The sequence below is a fragment of the Asterias rubens genome, chromosome 15 (genome assembly GCF_902459465.1).
Source record: "Asterias rubens chromosome 15, eAstRub1.3, whole genome shotgun sequence".
NCBI classification, from domain to species: Eukaryota; Metazoa; Echinodermata; class Asteroidea; order Forcipulatida; family Asteriidae; genus Asterias; species Asterias rubens.
This window is the reverse complement of record NC_047076.1, coordinates 9,585,300-9,606,122: the sequence shown is the minus strand read 5'-3', so window position 1 is coordinate 9,606,122 and position 20,823 is coordinate 9,585,300. Positions and strand designations below refer to the sequence as shown.

Here is a 20,823-nt window from a genome sequence, read left to right as displayed (position 1 = left end):
CCGATATTGAAAAAGGGATGATCAGTGCGTGGAACGTGGAGGGGATCTCCAATAGAGAAATTGCTAGACGGCTTGGAATCTCCGAGGGTACGGTTAGGTATAACCTGAACAAACAACGGGAGACGGGGTCGATGGACGCACGGCCAAAATCTGGGCGGCTTCGGGCCACAACACCCCGGGAAGATCGGCACCTCGTGCAGACCTGTCGGCGGAACAGATTCCTGTGCACCCCTGAGGTTGCCATGGATCTGGCCAGAACCTCAGGGGTCGAAGTTCATCGGTCAACTGTTTCCCGTCGATTGGCTGAAGCCGGGCTGCATGGCAGGGTTGCCAGGCACAAGCCACGCCTCACTCCGATCCACAAACAACGGCGATTAGCCTGGGCCCGGGAGCACCTGACCTGGACCGCTGATGACTGGTCCAGGGTTTTATGGAGCGACGAGTCTAGGTTTCAGCTCTACCAGAGTGATGGACGGGTCTACGTCAGGAGGATGGTGGGGGAGGAGTTTGCTGAGAACTGTGTTGTGCCGTCGGTAAAACATGGAGGGTCTGGGATAATGGTTTGGGGTTGCATGACCTCCGCCGGCGTCGGGGTTTTGGCACGGGTCGAGGGGAACATCAATGCGGTGGCCAACATTGAAATTCTCCGGGAACACATGCTACCTTCTGCCCATCGTTTGATCTGCTATGAATTCTTGTTTCAGCACGATAATGCACCACCGCACACTGCTAGAATTACTCAAGAATTCATTGCCGACCCAACCCCTGATTTTATCAAAGAAATGGGGGGCAGTTGGGAGTTTGGCGTGATGGTATGGCCAGCCCAAAGGCCCGACCTGAATCCGATTGAGAATTTGTGGAATGAGCTTGAGCGGCGGCTTCAGCGTGAAAATCGGGTTTGGGAGGGATTGTACATAAATGTCATCACTAATTTCTTGGCATCAATGCCACAACGCTGCCAAGCCGTTATTGATGCCGCTGGAGCTTTTACGCCCTATTAATTTTGACCTTCCCTCCGTGTTTACCTGATGGCTATGGGCGCCGCCATCTTGGATTTCCCCATAATGAATTTATAATGAGCTGAACCTCCGTTCCGTTTGTGCACAAGCTAAGAACTGTCATCCATTTTTGCCTTTTTAAACAACTTTCTGGTAACATTTTCTAATCGGAAACATGAATTTATTGGATTAGAGAAACAGACACAGACAAAGGTAATAAGTTATTGTAATTTTTAAAATGATTTATTGTAACAAAATCTCAAATTGTGTTTGTGTACACGTGCCTAAAAACCTTTGCACGGCAGTGTACATCTATTCCCCCTAGGGCCTGTGAGTGACCAGAAGAGGGGCCTATTTCCCTCGGCCTTCGGCCTTGGGAAATAGGTCGCTCTTCTGGTCACTCAAAGTCCCTCGTGGGAATAGACGTATACTAGTTTTCTCGTTGCCATAGTTTGTTGCACGCAAAGTAACAAGACTACTAGGCCTATATATTGAAAACACTGTTTGTGAGTGTGTCGCTGGATAGTGCCTTTGTGTAATACGGTGTAATTTTGCGTTGTGTTTTGTGTGATTGCGAGCTGGTCAGCATGATTTCGCGGTACCTTTATGAACGAATCTTGTAAGTGTAATCATCTCTGTTAACCAGGGTCCTAATGTAACAATTACATGTAGATACAAAATAAGTTGGCGAGGATTTCAAATTTAAGAACTGTCACCAGTTCAACTTGTTATGGCAGTAGCATATCATTGTATTGGCTTTGGCAAACTCGAGGGTTGGCTGTACATGGACATAATTATTATCTCCAACCCATTGTCTGGTGTATACCTGAGCTAGACCGCGAACACTAATCCTTAACCCCTTCGTAGCTTACTTACGAGCTGCCTTGTCCATGTAATCTGAACAACAAAACGTACCAACATAAGAGTTCGATAATGAGGGACTTTAAAAATCAGTGAAGCGCTATAATCCATCTTGGGACGGCCGCGTGACAATTTTGGGATGGACTCGTTCTAGAACGAGTCTGACCGCGGGCGGCCGCATTTTTAATTTATCCATGGTCCCTAACAACATTGACTCGCCTCGTTGGAGCAAATGGACTAGACATCCCTTATCAAGGAGTTGTTGAACTCAACATCAGTCTGATGGGATGTAAGATTGAGAAAGCAGTGTTCTTTGTGCTTAGAAAATCAACTGCAACAAGTACATGTATCATTGGCATGAATATACTCCGACAATGCCAAGATGTCCTTTTCAAGAACCCTAACTCACCCATTTCCAGTCTAAGCCACAGTCAAGGCCAATGCAGGCATGGCAACGACTCCTGAAAACAGTGGAAACAGATATTCCCCTCCCTAATGACCGAGCCAGAGATGACCTTGATAACTTCATATACGCTGCTAACCCCAACCCATTGTGATTCCTGGAAGTACAGAAGTTATAATCCCTGGGAGGCTCTTTAAGTCCCCATCCAGAGAAGGTCCAGTCCTAGTATCCCCAATAGTGCTAGAACGGAAGAAGTGTGGTGGACTTCACCTATGCGTTGACTATCGACGACTCAATTCAGTCACTGTCCCTGATGCATACCCCCTCCCCCGAATCAATGAGTCCCTTGATGCCCTGCACGGTGTGAAATATTTCTCAACTATCGATCTTGTGAGCGGCTACTGGCAGATAACCATGGATCCGGATGACCAGTCCAAGAAAGCATTCACCACATCGATGGGTCTATTCGAATTCAATAGAATGCCTTTTGGCCTTAGTAATGCACCAGCCACATTCCAACGATTTATGGAGCCATGTTTTGGAGATCAATCTTGTGAAACCCCGATGTTCTAAAGATGACATTATTGTTTTCTCCCCTGACTTCAGCACACATCTGGAGAGGCTTGATGGTGTTTTCCCGACTCGCCGAACATGGGCTGAAAGCTAAGCCCTGTAAGTGTCACCTACTGAAGAAGTCCATCAGTTTTCTTGGTCATGTGGCAACAGAAACAGGTATCCAGACTGACCCGGAAAAATGTTTAGCATTGGAGACCTGGCCAACTCCTTCAACCCCAAAAGAAGTGAGGCGATTCCTTGGTTTTGTTAGGTTATTACAAGCGTTTTGTGAGGGATTTCTCAAAAATTGCCCAACCACTATTTGCCCTGACAGGTCAACCAAAGAAAAACAAGAAGCCTCAACATCGTCTCCCCTTCCAATTGACCCCAGAGTGCCAACAGGCATTTGACAAGCTCCAGCTATGCCTGATGTCCCCACCAATACTTGCTTACCCCGATTACACCAAGCCATTCCTATTGTACACGGATGCCAACAATCAAGGCCTTGGTGGAAAGGAGCGAGTGATTGCCTACGCAAGTAGAGGTCTGCGCAAGGCTGAACGCAATGACGCCTACTATAGTGCGTTCAAGCTGGAGCTTCTCTCCTTGAAGTGGGCTGCTACGGATAAGTTCAAAGAGTATTTGATGAGAGGGAAGTTCACAGTCTTCACAGACCATAACCCACTCGTACACTTGAAGACAGCCACACTACGAGTGGTAGAACAGCGCTGGATTGGCCAGTTGGCAAACTTTCAGTTTGACATCAAATATCGTCCTGGGAAAAATAACGACAATGCCGACGCCCTTTCTAGACTCCCCCAGCCTGAAGTAGAAGATCAGGAGACAGACGTGTGGGAGGGACAAGTGACGGTTGAGGTTGTCTTGATGGTTATTGTCCCAATCCTTCTCCTAATTCACCAGCTCGTGTCAACGTCATAAGCACTATGCAAGGCATAAGTCTCCATCAGATGTCTACTTAACAACACAAAGACTCAATCATTGGCCCAGTTATACAACATATTAAGGAGACGACCGAACGCAGAAGAACAAGCGAAGCTAGCTCACATGTCCAAGCGGCTGCTGTCTGATTGGGGGAAGCTCCAGGTTACCAACATTGTCCTCTACCGGGTGACGAATGACCCAAGGCAATTAGAAGAGAGGAGACAGTTGGTGTTACCGTATAGTCTACATGAGGTGGTATTATGGGAGCTGACCGAACCCAGGAAGTGATTCGTCACAGGTATTTCTGGCACAAGATGTCAACAAAAGTCCAAGATTGGTGTGCCGTCTGTGAAAGATGTTCCCTGACGCAACAAGGGGAGATAGCTAAAGCTCCTTTAGTCTCCATCAAGACAACAGCACCTCTTGAATTAGTGGCACTGGATTTCCTGATCGACTGGTGGTTATGAAAATGTTTTGGTCATTACTGACCATTTCACCAAGATGACAGTTGCTGTTCCTACCCGTGACCAAACCATGACAACCACAGCGAAGGTTCTTTGGTCGAAGTTTATTGTGTACTATGGGATGCCTTCCAGAATTCACTCAGACCAAGGCGCCAACTTTGAGTCGAACACAATTAAAGAGCTTTGTAGGTTGTATGGTACATAGAAGAGCCACACAGGCCTAGAAGTTCGCGTGACTCCTCGAGAATCAAAATGGATTCTCGCTGAAGAATCTCGCGAGAATCCAAGATTCTCCCAAATTTTGGGGAATGGATTATCGCATATTTTGGGGGAGAATTTCTGTTTCATTGCATATATTTTTACATGAATATTTGCTAAATGAAGTGTTTTGAAAATAAAGCAATAATGAGAGGACATAACAGGGGTTTCCCTTAACTTTAAGTTTTAATCGCCCACCAGGAGCCCGCTATATTGAATCATGGAGGTAGAATTAGAATACATCAAATTTTGAAATGAAAAAAAAAATAAAAAATTATCTCTTAATTCATGCCATAAATTATCCGTTTTCCATCAAAAATAATTTTATGTATTCGTGGTTTGAGGATCAATTGTTTTGAATTTGTCTTGAACAAGACTCCGTTTGCAACAAAATCTTTGAGAATCAACGACCGGTCATTGAGAAATAATTCAATGAACTTTGCCCTGCAATAACGCCCTCTGTCGGCAAGAGTTGTTCATGTTATTAGAATTTCTCCAAGGTTGTGCATTGTGCACAATCTGCCGGCGTAATGCACAGCGTGCAGCATTTCTTTAATACGTTATAGTCAAGAAGATCATGAATATGGAACTATCAACTGCCGTCAACGGCCAATCACAGCTCGCAGAATGTTGGTTAGACTGGACTTTGGTCGATCGTGTGTGTGTGTGTGTGTAGTGGGATACTCGGCACCATGTGGTTTGTGCATCGTGTTTGTCCACGAGTATAATAAAAACAGATTGATTCCGTGAGCTTACTATCCAGGGAGACTATTGGTCCAAAACGGGATCTTTTGGGCTATCAACCAATCCGCAGACAGGATACAACAAAATGTACTGGGGTTCATTTTTGCGGCTGGAACCAGTAACTGTTTCGGTCCTTGGCTTGTGTTTACCGACGACTTAAATTCAACCGAACTACATCGTGTATTACAGGCAGGGAGTGCGTGGTGTGTGACGAACGATGACGGCCGTTTAGGGTTAAGGATCAGACGATGACTCGACTCGACAGCGACGTGAATGGTTTAAAAAACTAACTTTGTGTCGGATAAATGGAATAAAAATAATAAAAATAGTGGGTCTAAGTACACTCATGTTGACCCAAATATAAAGCTGAGAAAGTGATTACCCTTCTAAATGCTGGCAATTTCACGCAAATCTACTCAGATTCGCAGCGTCCTCGCTGGGCGCGAATCGATTCGCAGATTCGCGTGGGATTTCTAGGCCTGACACCTTATCACCAAACAGGCAATGGGCTCTGTGAGAGGTTTAACCGTACATTGCTGAACCTCATAGGTACAATGGAAGCTGAGAAGAAGCATCAGTGGGCAGACTATCTCCCGGAGCTCTGTTTCAGTTACAACAACACATGTCACTCCTCCACTGGCTATACACCACATTATTTGATGTTTGGATAGATCTATTAAATGTGGTTAAATTTGACACACATTTTGAAGATATTGATTTTTGACCTTTTTTGACCTTTTGACCTCAAAATGACCTTGAAATTCAAACACAAGCTGGGCATCCACCCTAATTGTCTTCCCGAGCCCATGATCCATACATCTAGCATGGATGCCAGCCATTAACAAACTATTCCGTGTTTTTTTTTTCTAGAGCACTTTTTCAAGTTTGGCTGGTACATGTACATGTACATGTATACTACTATAGTCCACCATTGACAGACCTATGAGGTACATGGGGGAACCCAAGACCAATCCAAAAACAAAGACAAATCCACAAACTAAGTTTGGAGTTAATTGACAAGTACTTCTGGAGATATTGCACTGACGTTTCTTTTGTTTTAGTCTTAATGACCTAAAAGTGTGTAAACACATCTGCAATTGTGGACCCTCCTTTGTTCAACTCTTACAATGCTTTTCTTTGTGACCTACAGTTTGAATGTGGATACCTACCCCGCCACACACGGAAGGACATGTCGGAAACAGTATGCCATCAAAAATCAAGAATTAAATCATGCTTAAAGGAACCGTTGCCTTGCATCGGTCGAGTTTGTCTTTGAAAAGCTTTTGAAACCGTGTGTTGTGATATTCATATATATGGATACAAAGTAGTTTATTCTACCCTTAAAGTCACCTGGAAATATAATTTTCATTTTTTCAAACATAAGAGTATATGTTTAGTAACAATAAAACGTTTTTTTTAGTAATTGTTTGTTACGATTTATATGTTTAAAAAATAGATAAAGTTGTTTGGGGGGTTGACTCCGCCTACCCTTTTTGTGACGTCAATCGAGGCAGACTTTGCCTTGATGCGTAGAGTAAACACACGTGCAAAGAACATGCAAGTCCAAGTCACAGAGATGCAAAGTCCAGAGGCCAGCTATGCGTGAGATTTTTAAAAGCTGAAGATTTTTCAATCTGAAGATTGTGCAAACTTTGTAAATTGGGATTTTGCGATTTGGCAATACATTGTCGTTCATTTTTATTATTTCCCTGTCTGGCTCCAATGCGTGAGAAAATGGTTGCTGTGCGTGTGAGCATGAGACAGAGCCCAAATGCCTGAGTCTCACGCCTAATGCGTGAGACTTGGTAGGTCTGAAGTCGTGAGTTTGTACGTTTCAAAAAAAGTTTTTTTCTTGCATTTTTCCGGCAATGCCGACGAAGTGTATTGCTGCTGGATGCAGCAAAACAACCAAAGATGGAGTCAGTCTACATGGCTGGTCAGACTCACAAGAGCAATAGTGCCAAGTGGTCCGGTCCGACGTCTTTTTCAGCGCTGTGTAGCATTTTCTCTTAAAATATCGTGTCTCGATTGACGTCACGAACAGTGCCCTCTTGATCGGGGCCTACTCTTAAATTTGTAAATAAGATAAGAACTAATTTTTTAACCTTAGTTAACTGTTAATTTTCATTCCACCATCAAAACACACATATTAGTGTCAAAAGCTTTATTTTGACAAAATACCACTTCCAGGTGACTTTAAATTTACACAAACATGCCTCGAAGTTGCAGGGTTTTCATGTTACATCGCAAACAAACACAGTCGGCCATTTTGTGGAGTCAAAATTTTTACTCCATAAAATGACCAACCGTGTTAGTACCGATGTAGAGGGAAAACTGTGCAATTTCAAAGGATGTTTATTTGGAATTGCAGGTGTTAACACACTTGGGTGCATGTGTACAAATTATAACTCAGAAAGACTAAAAACTATTCATGTGGATTGGTCCTGGGATCCCCCCACCCCACCCCAGTGGTCTGTCCTTTTTGGACTATAGGCAAACAAATTTGTCATTTATGGCTAAAACAAAGGAAATGTTGTCTGAGCAACATCTCGAAAAGTACTTACAAGTCCCAACTTCAAACTTGGTTTGAGGATTGGACTTTCTAAACTGCTCACAAAAAGTAAGGAAACTTTTTTCAATCCTGTATATTTGTTTTTATTTCAGAGATGCCAACATTGAATTTAAAAAAAGAGTAGCATCTCCCAAATGTTAAGGGCGAGCGCAGCTTGGGCTCCCTATACCGATCTTTCTTTTACTCTCTACAATGCTAATTAGCTCATTTTCAGGCATTGTTGTGAAATAACAATTACCTGTATGCATCAACAGAACAGCTACAAATGTTTATAATGGCCAGTGAAAAGAAACTTGAAAAAAAAAAACTGATTTCCCTCATCTTCTGACTATGTTTCAAAAATAAATGTAACATAAAAAAGGGTGGCCTTACTTAAATGTAACATAAAAAAGGGTGGCCTTACTTAAATGTTTTTGTTTTAATGATCAGAAATGCAACAACAAGCTATTGGGAGAGAGAAAAAAAAAAAAAAAAAAAAAAGTGTCCGGATTTTGGGCAAAAAATACGTGTCCGTATTTTGGGCATTGTCTGGACATCGGCGCTACAATTACTGGTAGGAAAACATGAAAAACTGTCTAGCTTAGACCTCGCAGGCCACTCAGTTGAAGGTATTTTTGTTCAGAAGGTCTCCTTTTTTTGTCGCCATTATTTCGTACTTTTTTTGCCAAGCTTCGATGAAGTACATGTACAGACAGCGTGGGCACAATAATAGTGGATACATGAGGAATGAGGTTACTGTGACACGTTTAGCTCACACACAACCTCATTCCCCACGCACGTGTGCACTATTCCCCATCGTGTAATAGAGATCAATGGGTACGATCTTGCAGCAATCACTAGCGTAAAAAATGCACACTCAGCCGGCCAGCCAGCGGGGGAGGGCACGCAACAATCATTACGTCGAGACACGTACATTCTTCAAGTGAATTCGCTGCTATTATTCAACACTGCGTTCTAAAATAAAAAGTGTGTTTTTCTTTTCTGTTACAATTGTTTTGATATTTTTCTTAATTTGTATTTCCACTTAATAGTTCATTCGTTGTTTGCATGTATTGTACGATTTAATAAAATTATATTGGGCGGCTTGTTTAGCGTGTTTTATTGAGTATTATCGTAGCGTCGTAGTCACGGCTCGAAATCGTATTTGCTACGCCCAAATCGTGTATGTTGGTATCTCTGTTATTTAATACTCTCTTTGAATCTTGCAAAGCTGAACTGTTCCTCTTTAAAATGATACCACAATTGCAATGATTACATGTTGCTGAACTTGACCACGCTAATGAGAACGAGACAAGGTCGCAAATCAAATGTGCCAAAATTAGCAATTTTGTGTTACTGTGTGAACAATCAAATTGACACCCTAATTCAAACAAGCAAGACAACTTACTGATCTTAACCCACTTTATTGAGACAAGAAGTTTGGTATAGAGCAAGACAACTTACTGATCTTATAATACACTTTATTGATACAAAAAGTTCAGTAACGAGTGGACGATCCGAAGGCGTTGATGACAGCCTGGCACCTTCTCCTCATGTTGCACACAAGTCTTGTGATGCGCTGATGATGAGGGATGGCGTTCCATTCTTCATTAAGGAACCTGGTTAGGTCAGCCACAGTTGATGTATTGGTGGTTCTGGCGCGGACAGCGAGGCCAAGCTGGTCCCACAGATGTTCCATGGGATTCAGGTCTGGACTGTTAGCGGGCCAATCCATCCGGTGCACCCCAACATTTTTCAGGTAGTCAGTCACCAGTCGGGGTCGATGGGGGCGAGCGTTTTCATCGTGAAAGATGGCATTTGGTCCAAGAGTCTGCAAGTATGGGACTGCATTTGGCTGTAGAATATCGTCTTGCAAATACCCATCAAACAAGGTGTTTTTCAGGATGAGGGTTAATTGTGTCCACTGGTGAAAATCTTTGCGTAAACCAATAATGGTTCTGAAAAGCTTGCATCGGTTTGATTATTGATCATTACCTATTGACCATTCACAGACAACGGTAATTTTGGCACATTTGATTTGTGACTTTGTCTCATTGTTATTCGTGTAGCCAAGTTCAGCAACATGTAATCATTGCAAATGTGGTATAATTTTAAAGAGGAACAGTTCAGCTTTGCATTGATATATACTGTTACAGATGGGCTTTCTCTCCCCCTTATCCTGTTCCTTTTGTTATGACATATTTGTTGGTCTTTAAGAACATCTGTGGTATTTGGCAAAACAGGTCAGTCTGTTTCACAATGTGTATTGTTAGATGTTATGCAACGGTCATAATGTAACATTGTGTCCTTAATGTGTTGACACTCCAAACTTATTATTAAGGTGCAGTGGACACAATGTTTAGTATAATTGCCCACTGCATTGTGTGATGTTTCTAGCCTATAAAATACTGGGTATGCCTCTTGCTGGGTTACACTCATCACTCCGCCACCACTGAGTCAGCCAGGGGCTCTGCCCAACTCATCCATTGATGGGTGTCACCGCTTCAACCATTGGCCACACCATTGTCCAGTATTGGTGTTTCAGCCATATTCCAGTTACAGAGACAGTCAGTCACAACTGTGCTCTTTCTCCTTCAAGTTGATGGCTTGAACCAACCGGTTCTTGCACAGAGACAGTCAGCCAAAACTGTGCTCTTTCTCCTTCAAGTTGATGGCTTGAACCACCCGGTTCTTGCGCTCCGATGGCCTAAAACCCACGCCCGGTTTTGAGGCTCTTCCTAGATGGCCTAAAACCCACGCCCGGTTTTGAGGCTCTCCCTAGATGTACCAATCTAGTGCCAGACGTCAGTTTAGAAGAGGCACCGTGTAACCAGCACATCGAACCCAGTCATCAAACTTCCGGTAGCTATAATCTTAGGGTCTCTCATTTGAATTGTATTAAATCTGCCATGTGCATTATTAATGGTTCTATTGCTTTAAATATTGTTGTTTGAGTAAATTAAATTATCATCGTGAATATAATCGCTGGTTAGGTTTCACTCTTCCTTGTCAAATGTCTCTGTCGTGCCTTAGTTCCTTTTTGACATTGTAATGAATTAGGCGCACGTAACAATACATATACAAAGAGAGTATTAAATAATAACAAATATACTGGATTGAAAAAAGTTTCTTTACTTTTTGTGAGCAGTTTATGTGGATTGGTTTTGGAATCCCCAAGAGGCCTTTTCAAAGACCAACTCGCCAGATCCAAGGCAACGTGTCCCTTTAAACCAGAGAATGTTGTTTTATAGTCTGAAAATTACATAATTGTACATGTTGTACATGTCATTGCTAACTACATACTATATTTTGAAACCCTCCATTGAATTCAACACCCCATGCCAACTCATCGGTTTGTTTTTTTACGATGACAGGTGGTACAGCATTTTACATTGAGAATTTGATCATTAAGGCCAGTTTATAGTCGGTAGCGCGATGGTCGTGCGATGGAAATCTTGCGCGCGGTCCTAAGAATGAGGCCTAAAAACTGTGTTGTTTTTTTCTGATTGCGCATCAAAATTTCCACCGACCATAAACCGGCCTTTACAAGAAACTGCTTACCTTGCTTGGGTTATCAAATTCAAACTCCATTTTTTCAGCCATGATACCCTCCAACACAAAGATATTCAACCCACAGATGAAGATCGTGTAGTTCCCAAAACATTCAAACCAGTTTCACTTCACCTGCTTGTATACACCTTTAATAAAAAAAAAGTGGTTGAAAAAGTCATTCCCTGTTTAGGTACATACATACCTTCACCATTTATTCATTCATTCATTCATTCATTGAATGCCTGTAACAAGCTTCATAACATCTGGCATTCAAACATAGCGAATACAACCGAGCTGGTCTTCTTCAGAGCCTGTGTTGAGAGCATCCTTCTGTATGGAGCGGAAACCTGGACCATGAATAAGGAGTTTGGAGATCGCCTCGAAGGCACATACACCAGGCTTCTTATAAGGGTACAGAACATCTCATGGCGTGAGCACAAGACCACAGAACAGATCTACGGAGATATTTCACCAATCTCTACTACTGTTGCTCACCGCAGAGTCCATTCGCAGGTCACTGCTTTCGTGCCAAAGACCAGGTTATTCCTGACATGTTATATTGGAGACTGCCATGCCCTAATAGAGGACCTCGACCACTCAACTACATCGACGTGATCGGGAGAGATACGGAGGCTGAAATCGTGGACCTTCCAAACATGATGAGGGATAAACACCTCTGGCGTGACGCTGGCATGGAATCACTTCAAACCCGGGCAGTACTGCTGGCCTGCTTATGTCTGCATGGTCAAGGATCATAATATGACCATTTCTCCCCACAGCATGCAGTAGGTGTTGTCATGTGGATGGCGTCAGCAGGAGAAGGGCATCTGGCTGTGAAACTTTGCTTAAATTTTCAAACTTTGGATACAAATACGCCCCACCAGCCTACATCAAACAGAAAGGTGGAGGAGGAGGCCACGCCGCAGTAAAAACCTACTACGGTTATTCGCCCGATGTCATGCAGGGAGGTCAGAGCAGGAGGGGAGGTCAGAGTCTGAGGGTGGCAACATGGACCATTGGCAGCATGTCAAGGAGGTTTGGGAGGTGGTTGATGCGATGGTGAGGAGGAGAGTGGATATGTGTTGTGTAGAGGATGCAAGGTAGAAGGGAGGTAGTGGGCAGTTCCAGTTCATACAAAATTCTATGGTCAACACTCCTCACCAATATGCTTCTCCTGGACTATGAAACTCTCTTCCCAACAATATCAAAGACTGTGCCAAGCTAGAAACATTTAAATCTAAACTTAAACCATCTTTTCAATTACAGAAGCGCTTAGAGACTTTATTTTGTATGCGCTATTTAAGTACTGTTTATTATTATTATTAAAAAGTTCCAAGTTCTTCTGGATTGGCACTGATGATGGGAGCGGAGGAGACGGGATGTTGCTGGCGAAACAGTGGATTGACCACAGGTGATGGCGGTTTCAGCGAGTAAGTGAACGGATCATGTTGGTGAAGCTACTGGTCAGTGGGAGAGTGGTCAAAAGTCTCGGCCTATTGCCCCACATTCAGGTCGGGAGGTCACAGTAAGAGAGGAGGTGCTCAAAGTGTGTTTTCCTGATACCTAATTTACTGGATATCAAGCTGTTTGTGATTTACGATCAAAGATAATGTCCGCAGGGAATACACACATCGTAATTTTTCTGTTTTGTATTTTATCACTAAGTGTAAGTTGAACCTTATTCATTGTGATGTGGCAGACATCATTTCTGTCAATCATAGATATCCTAATGTTCTCACCTTCGAACACCTGTATGCTAGAACCGATGCTTTGCATTTGTCTGCTCCTCACCAGCAAACATTGTAATTCACTTCTGCTCTTGCCCTTTCACAGCTTTCTCAAATCACTTAGATTTTCTGTTTGCCAATCTCATGAATCTACTGAATAGTTTGTTTGTTTAGTCCACCTTTTTAATAGTTTGCTTTAACCCATTCACTTGTGCAATATTTTTAGTCGTTTTAACTTATCTACTAGTTTTATCTACTTTTTATCTATTTATTCATTTCCTTTTACTGTTTACCCTTACCTTATCTATTATTTTTACTTATTTATTTTTTATTCTTATTAGATATTTATTATTTACTATTGGTTGTATAATTATCTGATTTAATTTTTGCTTTGTTTACTATATTATGTTAAATCTATATTAATTTTATTGTGTCACGCAGCTAACTTTCTCCATCTCACAGAGAATGCTGGGTTTCAGCATCAAGTAACGGAACCTACACATCGTTTCAGTCATATAATAACAATAATAATAATAATAAGACTTGTAATGCGCACATATCCACCCTGCTGGGTGTTCAAGGCGCAGTTAAACCAAAAACAAAACAAAAACAAAACACAACACAAAGAAAAACAGAAACAACAAAATTAGTCATTGAAAACCTGTGACATAAGATAAGTTTTGAGAAGAAACTTGAATTTTGCGGTACAAACACAAGATCGAAGATTAAGTGGTAGAGAGTTCCAGATGCGTGGCGCGGCTGAAGAAAAAGACCTGTCACCCCATGAGTGTCGAGACTTGGGTTCAATGAGGAGAAGCATGAAACTTGATCGAAGATTCCTTGATGGAGTGTAAACTTGAAGCAGTTCAGAAATATAGTGGGGAGCCTTGCCATTAAGAGCTTTGTGGACAATGAGCATCAGCTTGAAGATGATTCGTTGAGAGACAGGGAGCCAGTGTAGTTGTTTCAGAATGGGGGTGATAGCACAACATTTTCTAGATAGTGTCACAATGCGGGCAGCAGTATTTTGGAGCCGTGGAAGTCGGGAAATCTGGTTGTTAGGAAGACTGTAGAGAAGAGCATTGCCGTTGTCAAGACGAGAATTAACAAATGCGTGAATGACCTTTTCAGTGGCACTTTTGTCCAAGTACTTGCGAATCTTACCTACATTCCTGATGTGATATGATGATAAACGAACAATGTTGTTGATGTGTGGCTGAAGTGTCATCGATGAATCAAAAATAACCCCTAAGTTCCGAGCGTTCAGCGAGGGAGCTATCCGAGCATCACCGATGGAGATGTATGGCACTGAAACCTTAGTTAACTGTTGAAGTGACCCAAATAAAAGGAACTCTGTCTTATCATCATTTAACTTCAGGAAGTTTTGTTGTGTCCAACGTCGAATCTCTTGGATGCATTTCTCAAGTCTTGCAATAGATGCATTGGCGTTTTCATGAGAAGATTTAAACGTGATGTATAGCTGAGTGTCGTCTGCGTACACATGGTAATTCAGATTAAATTTAAGGACGATGTCACGAATCGGTAAAGTGTACAGCGTAAACCACTGCGGGCCGAGTACCGACCCCTGTGGCACAGAGTAGTTCAAAACAACAGGGTCGGATATCGCAGTGCCAATACATACATGCTGAGTTCTATTGTGGAGATACGATTTGCACCATGCTAGGGCTGTGTCCTCTATGCCAAGGTGATTCTGGAGCCGAGAGAGAAGGATGTTATGATCAACAATGTCAAAAGCAGCACTCAAGTCTAGCAGGACTAGTGCTGTAAGGTTACCATTGTCCATAGAAGAGAGAATATCGTTGCTCACACGGACTAGTGCAGCCTCGGTCCCATGGAAAGGCTTGTATGCTGACTGGAACACGTCGGACAGGTTGAAAGTATGAATGTGATCAGAAATACGTGATGACACTACTCGTTCGATGACTTTTCCAAGATATTTTAAGTTTGCAACTGGTCTGTAGTTTTTGAATATCTCTTTGTCCAGGTTTGGTTTCTTGATGAGCGGCCTGATGTAGGAAACTTTGAGGCTATCGGGGAAACAACCGGAACTGAGAGATTCGTTTACAAGCTTAGTGATGTAGGGTACAAATATATCAATGTTTTGCTTTATCATGGATGTTGATACTGGATCCAGCTCACAGGATTTTGAAGGAGATTTCATAATAACCCTTTGAATTTCAGCAACAGTGGCAGTCTACACTCTGGTTGAAGATGTGGCAATGTCTGCGGCACGTTGTAAGGAACTGATGAAAATGATGAGCGGATGTCTGAAATCTTGGTGACAAAGAACTTCTGGAACTCATTTGCTAAGTCCTGGTCATTGTAGGTGGATGGAAGGACAGGGGTTTGGGGTTTGAGCAACAACTTACCAATTATCTTGAAGAGCTTCTTTTGATCTCCTGAGGATTCTTGTACTTGAGATGAATAATGAAATTGTGTAAGCTTTCCAAATATGTCTTCTTCTTTTTTGTAGGAACATGTTTAGGTATGATAACCTTTTGACCTCTACTTTGACCTTGAATTTGACCTTGTGGATCACGTGACCCGGCGACGAATTTCGGTGAAAATTTACCCTTATTTGTTTTCTCCACAATATAGAAAATTAGAAATACAATAGTTTTGACTTGCCTTCAGGCTCCACTCAAAGTTGTCCTACTTGCCTATTCCTATGCAAAGTACATGTACATATACATACCTGTTCATACGTATGTATATCAAGCAAGGCTATATGGTCCCCAAGCAAAATTTTGACATATATACGTATGGACATGTATCAAATGTACATGTACTTTGCACAGGAAAAGTGAAGTAGGACAACTTTGAGTGGAGCTGGAAAGCAAGCCAAAAATATTATATCTCTAAATTTTTGATATTGTGGAGAAAACATAACAAAAATTGGGTACATTTTCACCGAAGTTCGTTGCCGGGTCACATGATCCACAAGGTCAAATTCAAGGTCAAAGTAGAGGTCAAAAGGTTATCATACCTAAACATGTTCCTACAAAAGAAATAAAGACATATTTGGAAAGCTTACACAATTTTCTTTCCAAAGACACCAATTTCAACCAATTTTACCCAAAGGTTACCGATTTAGGCGCATTTTGACCGAAATCAACAAGAAAGAGCATGCCGTAGCGCGAAAACCGTTTATCAGATGGAGCTGAAATTTAAAATTTGAGCTTGTTGAGCCACGATTACCCCCATAAACCAAATATGAGCAAATTTGAAGAGGGTAGGGTTTAAAATTGCATTTTTTGGGGGTGATTTGACACGGAATGACCCCTTATCACTTGTATAATTATCTCTTCACTCATGTCTGGGATTGTACCACAAAGCTTCAAATCTGCAAGAGTTGTACCACTTATTAAGAATCCTAAGCTTGATCAAAACATCCTGATCATAGTCCTGAACTATCGACCGGTGTCACTCCTCAGTTTCATGTCTAAGCTGCTGTAGAGATGCTGTATGGAGCAAATAAAAGGCTACTTTGCATCTCACGATCTGTACGCAAATGCACAATCTGCGTATCGGTCTCATCACTCTACTGAAACGGCTCTACTTCAATGGTCCAAAACGATGTTTTACGAGCCATTGATGAACATTGTGAAGCAGCACTTCTCTTACTTGATTTAAGTTCGGCATTCGATACCATCGACCATGACAGTCTACCCGATCGCTTGGAACATCGCTACGGTTTGGCCGGGACAGCCTTAAAATGGTTCCGTTCATATCTTATTGATCGCTCGTACTGTGTGATGATTGGGGAGGCGGAATCTTCTGTCCACAAAATACCGTGGGGCGTTCCTCAAGGATCTGTTTGTGGAGCACCATTGTTTACTTTTTACACAGCCCCGCTCAGTGACATCATGACCAGACTTAATGTTAACCACACTATGTACGCAGATGACACGCAGGTGTACTTGCTCCTTATTCCCAAAAAGCAACCTACAACTCGTGTTCTCTGATCATCATCTACCGCCCACCTGGAATTCAACTCTGGTCCTATCCCCCGCACTCGCTAGATGGAAACTGCTCCTTCTCAATCGCCACTCCCACTCTTTGGAACAATCTTCCTGTTCACATCCGTGCCTCATCTACACTGGAATCATTTAAAACCGCTCTAAAAACACACTTATTTAAATCCATCTACATGTAGTCTGCTCAGTTTCTGCTATTTCTTCCCACTTTGAATTGTCTTTTTTTGGTTATCTTACACTCCCTGTTCAGCGCAGTCACCAATCAACGACCTACTCAAAAGTAATGTTGACTGGATTTGGGGTCCATCGCAACAGTCATCGTTTCGTAGCCTCAAGAGACTGTTGAAATCAGCACCTACACTGGCGCTCTACGATACATCACAAGAAACCATGGTGAGCTCAGATGCAAGCAGTTCTGGGATTTGAGGCTGTATCCTTCAACGCCACAATGAACAGTGGAAACCTGTTGCATACTGCTCTAGAAGTTTTACTTCAGCCGAAAAGCCCAAATAGAGAAGGAACTACTCGCTGCGCATCAGTGTGGTCATGTGAAAGGTTTTATGTATACCTCAGATGCCTTCACTTAACAGTTGAAATAGATCACAAGCCGCTTATTCCTCTCATAAACAACAAAGATCTCTGTGACGTTCCCCTACGGTGTCAGCGTCTTCTCATGCGATTGATGAAGTACAAATGCACAGCTGTGTATACGCCAGGGAAATTTCTTGTTGTAGTGGACGCCCTCTCAAGAGAACCCCTGAAATCAACAGAAGATGGGACTGATAATCTTGAAGAGGAAATAGAGGCCCACATTGACATTATCACGAAGCACTGACCAGTCTCCAAAGGAAAACTTGCAGAATTAAAGCACAAGACTGCGCTTGACGACAGCTTGAAACATGTCAAATCTTACGTCACAAATGGATAGCCTAAGTATACGAAAGATCTTGAATCTACAAGTGTTCTTCGCTACTGGGAGGAACAAGACAACATCAGTGAAATCCATGGAATCCTGACATACATGGTGATTGCATGATAATCCCACTAAAGATGCGACAAGAATACATGCGGGTCACCGAAGAATCTCCAAATGCAGACTCGTGCTGGCCAAGCAGTTTGGTGGCCAAGCATTGGAACAGACATACATGTACATTGTAGCCCAATATGTCAAAATGTGTGAACACTGCCAACAGAAACAATCAGCCCAAAAAGCTGAACCACTGATCTCATCACCAACGCCACAGAGACCATGGCAACGAGTACCGTGTGACTTAGCTGATGTGAAAGGGAAGCAGTTCATTGTTCTTGTGGATTGTTACTCCATAAGGATCATCAGATCAGCCATTGTACTGTGATTCGCGTGACAATCTCACTGGTTTTTCAACTTTTGAAAGATCTATACTCCAAAATATAACACATGGCTCTCATTTAACTCAATTTATATAAACTTAGTGATTGAGCCCTATAAAATGTATTTAAAAAAATGAAAACAAATTGTGAACAATGCACAGGTATCATGTTTTTATATGCGTTTAAATGTTCTAAACTTGAGGTCTCGAAATCAAATTCGTGGAAAATTACTTCTTTCTCGAAAACTACGTCACTTCAGAGGGAGCTGTTTCTCACATTGTTTTACAGGCCTGGAATTACACGGCGGCCACGTCGGCCATGGCTGTTGATGCCCTTCCAACTGGTCGTGATGCCCTTCAAAAATTTCCGTCGTGCCTTTATTTTCATTAAAAACAAAAAGTCGCATCCCCTTAAGGTGATCCCCTAGCTGCCGCTTCCCAGGTTGTATCGTAATTTGGGTGTGATCCCTGGCTACATGGCAGTTAACGGTTGTATGGCTTCTGACTGGCACCCCCGAACAAAGATATTGACAAAATAGGGACACCGCCAATATAGGGCTAGATAGCTCAGTTGGTAGAGCGCCGGCACGTTAATCCGGAGGTCGTTGGTTCGAATCCCACTCTAGTCAATTCTTTGTTCAACCCCAAAAATCATTTACAAATTTACCCAGTCAGTTTCCCTTGTGGTTTATATTGATATCTGAAACAAAAAGTCGCATCCCCTTAAGGTGATCCCCTAGCTGCCGCTTCCCAGGTTGTATCGTAATTTGGGTGTGATCCCTGGCTACACGGCAGTTAACGGTTGTATGGCTTCTGACTGGCACCCCCGAACAAAGATATTGACAAAATAGGGACACCGCCAATATAGGGCTAGATAGCTCAGTTGGTAGAGCGCCGGCACGTTAATCCGGAGGTCGTTGGTTCGAATCCCACTCTAGTCAATTCTTTGTTCAACCCCAAAAATCATTTACAAATTTACCCAGTCAGTTTCCCTTGTGGTTTATATTGATATAAAAAAAAAAAAAATATTTACGTGTTTAGTATTCGTCCAACGAAACTTCGCTTGTGAAGTGTAAAAAAATACAATCCAATGCAATCAGGTCAAGAGTCATCATCGTACAAACAACGAGTAGCGCAACTTGTTATTCCCATCGTGACATCCGTTGCAAACACGTACACATGTACATGCGATTAGCCCGAACATCTGACGTCCCATTTTCACAGGGGACGCGTCTATTACATGAATCAATGAACGACAGCGGGCGCTGATGTTTTTCGACCGCCCTCTGCTGGTGGCATAGTTACACCGCGTGATCTGAAAAACTTTTTTAGTTACTATCGCTTGCAAAAACTTTTCTGGTCAACTATATAACTTCATAATAGAATAATGCTGCGAAAAGAGCGTTTGAAGCATTCTGAAAGGGATGAGTACGAACGCTCTGCTGCAAAATGCAAGAAACTTGACTTCTTTTTGGGGTAAGTAAGGATTTTTTTTTTTTTTTTTTTTTTAAAGCCTTATTGAAAATGGTTCGCCGTTAGTTTGATTTTGTTTTCTACTTTCGTATTTGAGTGGCCTTGATGCCTTTTTTATTTTCACTGTTTTGGCCTTGGTGCCCTTTCTACTGGCCTTGGTGCCCTTCATAAATTTGCCTGCTCCAAGGCCAAAGTGGCCTTGCCCTAAAAAAATTGTAATTCCAGGCCTGGTTTTATACTATCAACCTCTCCCCATTACTCATTACCAGGAGAGGTTTTATGCTGATAATTTTTTTGAGTAATTACCAATAGTGTCCACTGCCTTTAAACATGGTAAAGTTGGGGTGGTTCTGAAAAGAATTGGTGGTTTAACAACACGGCTGGTCGAAACGTTGATTTGTTAAACCACCGGTTCTTTTCAGAACCACTCAAACCCATAGAGAGAACCCTTAGGCCTACTAGAAATTATTATATTGTTTTGTGATCGGCGAAAGGACTTTTTTCTCACTGCGCTTGGCACAGTAGGATGATAAGAAACCACAAATTTTGGCGTCAAGTTCTAATGGCATTAGACTGTGTTAGGCTGAGTACACGTGTAAATCTGATAAGTAATTTCTTTATTGATGCCCCCTCCAAATCTAACTTTAGAATACTGTCTTAAAGACCTGCTTGAACGAAAATGTCAAGTCGTGAACTTCGCTGAATTCCACTTAAAATGTTTTCGATGAATAAGGAAATCGAGTCATATGATGATAAATAGGTTTCAATTGTGTAAAAAAACAATCATTTTGTATGCCCTTGTCCAGAGCTTTTCTGCGAGATATGCGAAAAGCCCCGTTACGTAATCACTCTCAAAAAGTCATAAGTAGATAAAGCCGCTTTGTTGCAGCGTGGCTGTATAACAAAGCAAACTCCCACAAAAGACGTCAGCGGCATTGTCCTTTGACG

At 42.3% G+C, this 20,823-nt stretch overlaps 1 protein-coding gene across 1 annotated transcript in view; it reads right to left on the bottom strand.

Annotated features, from left to right (window-relative positions):
- The window catches only part of LOC117300248, a 70,405-nt gene that overhangs the window by 39,648 nt on the left and 9,934 nt on the right, over nucleotides 1-20,823 (bottom strand). The window contains exon 3 of the mRNA XM_033783976.1: nucleotides 11,338-11,474. Within this exon, the coding sequence (XP_033639867.1) occupies nucleotides 11,338-11,379 (42 nt within the window). The 5' untranslated portion in view covers nucleotides 11,380-11,474. The remainder of the gene's footprint in view (nucleotides 1-11,337; nucleotides 11,475-20,823) is intronic.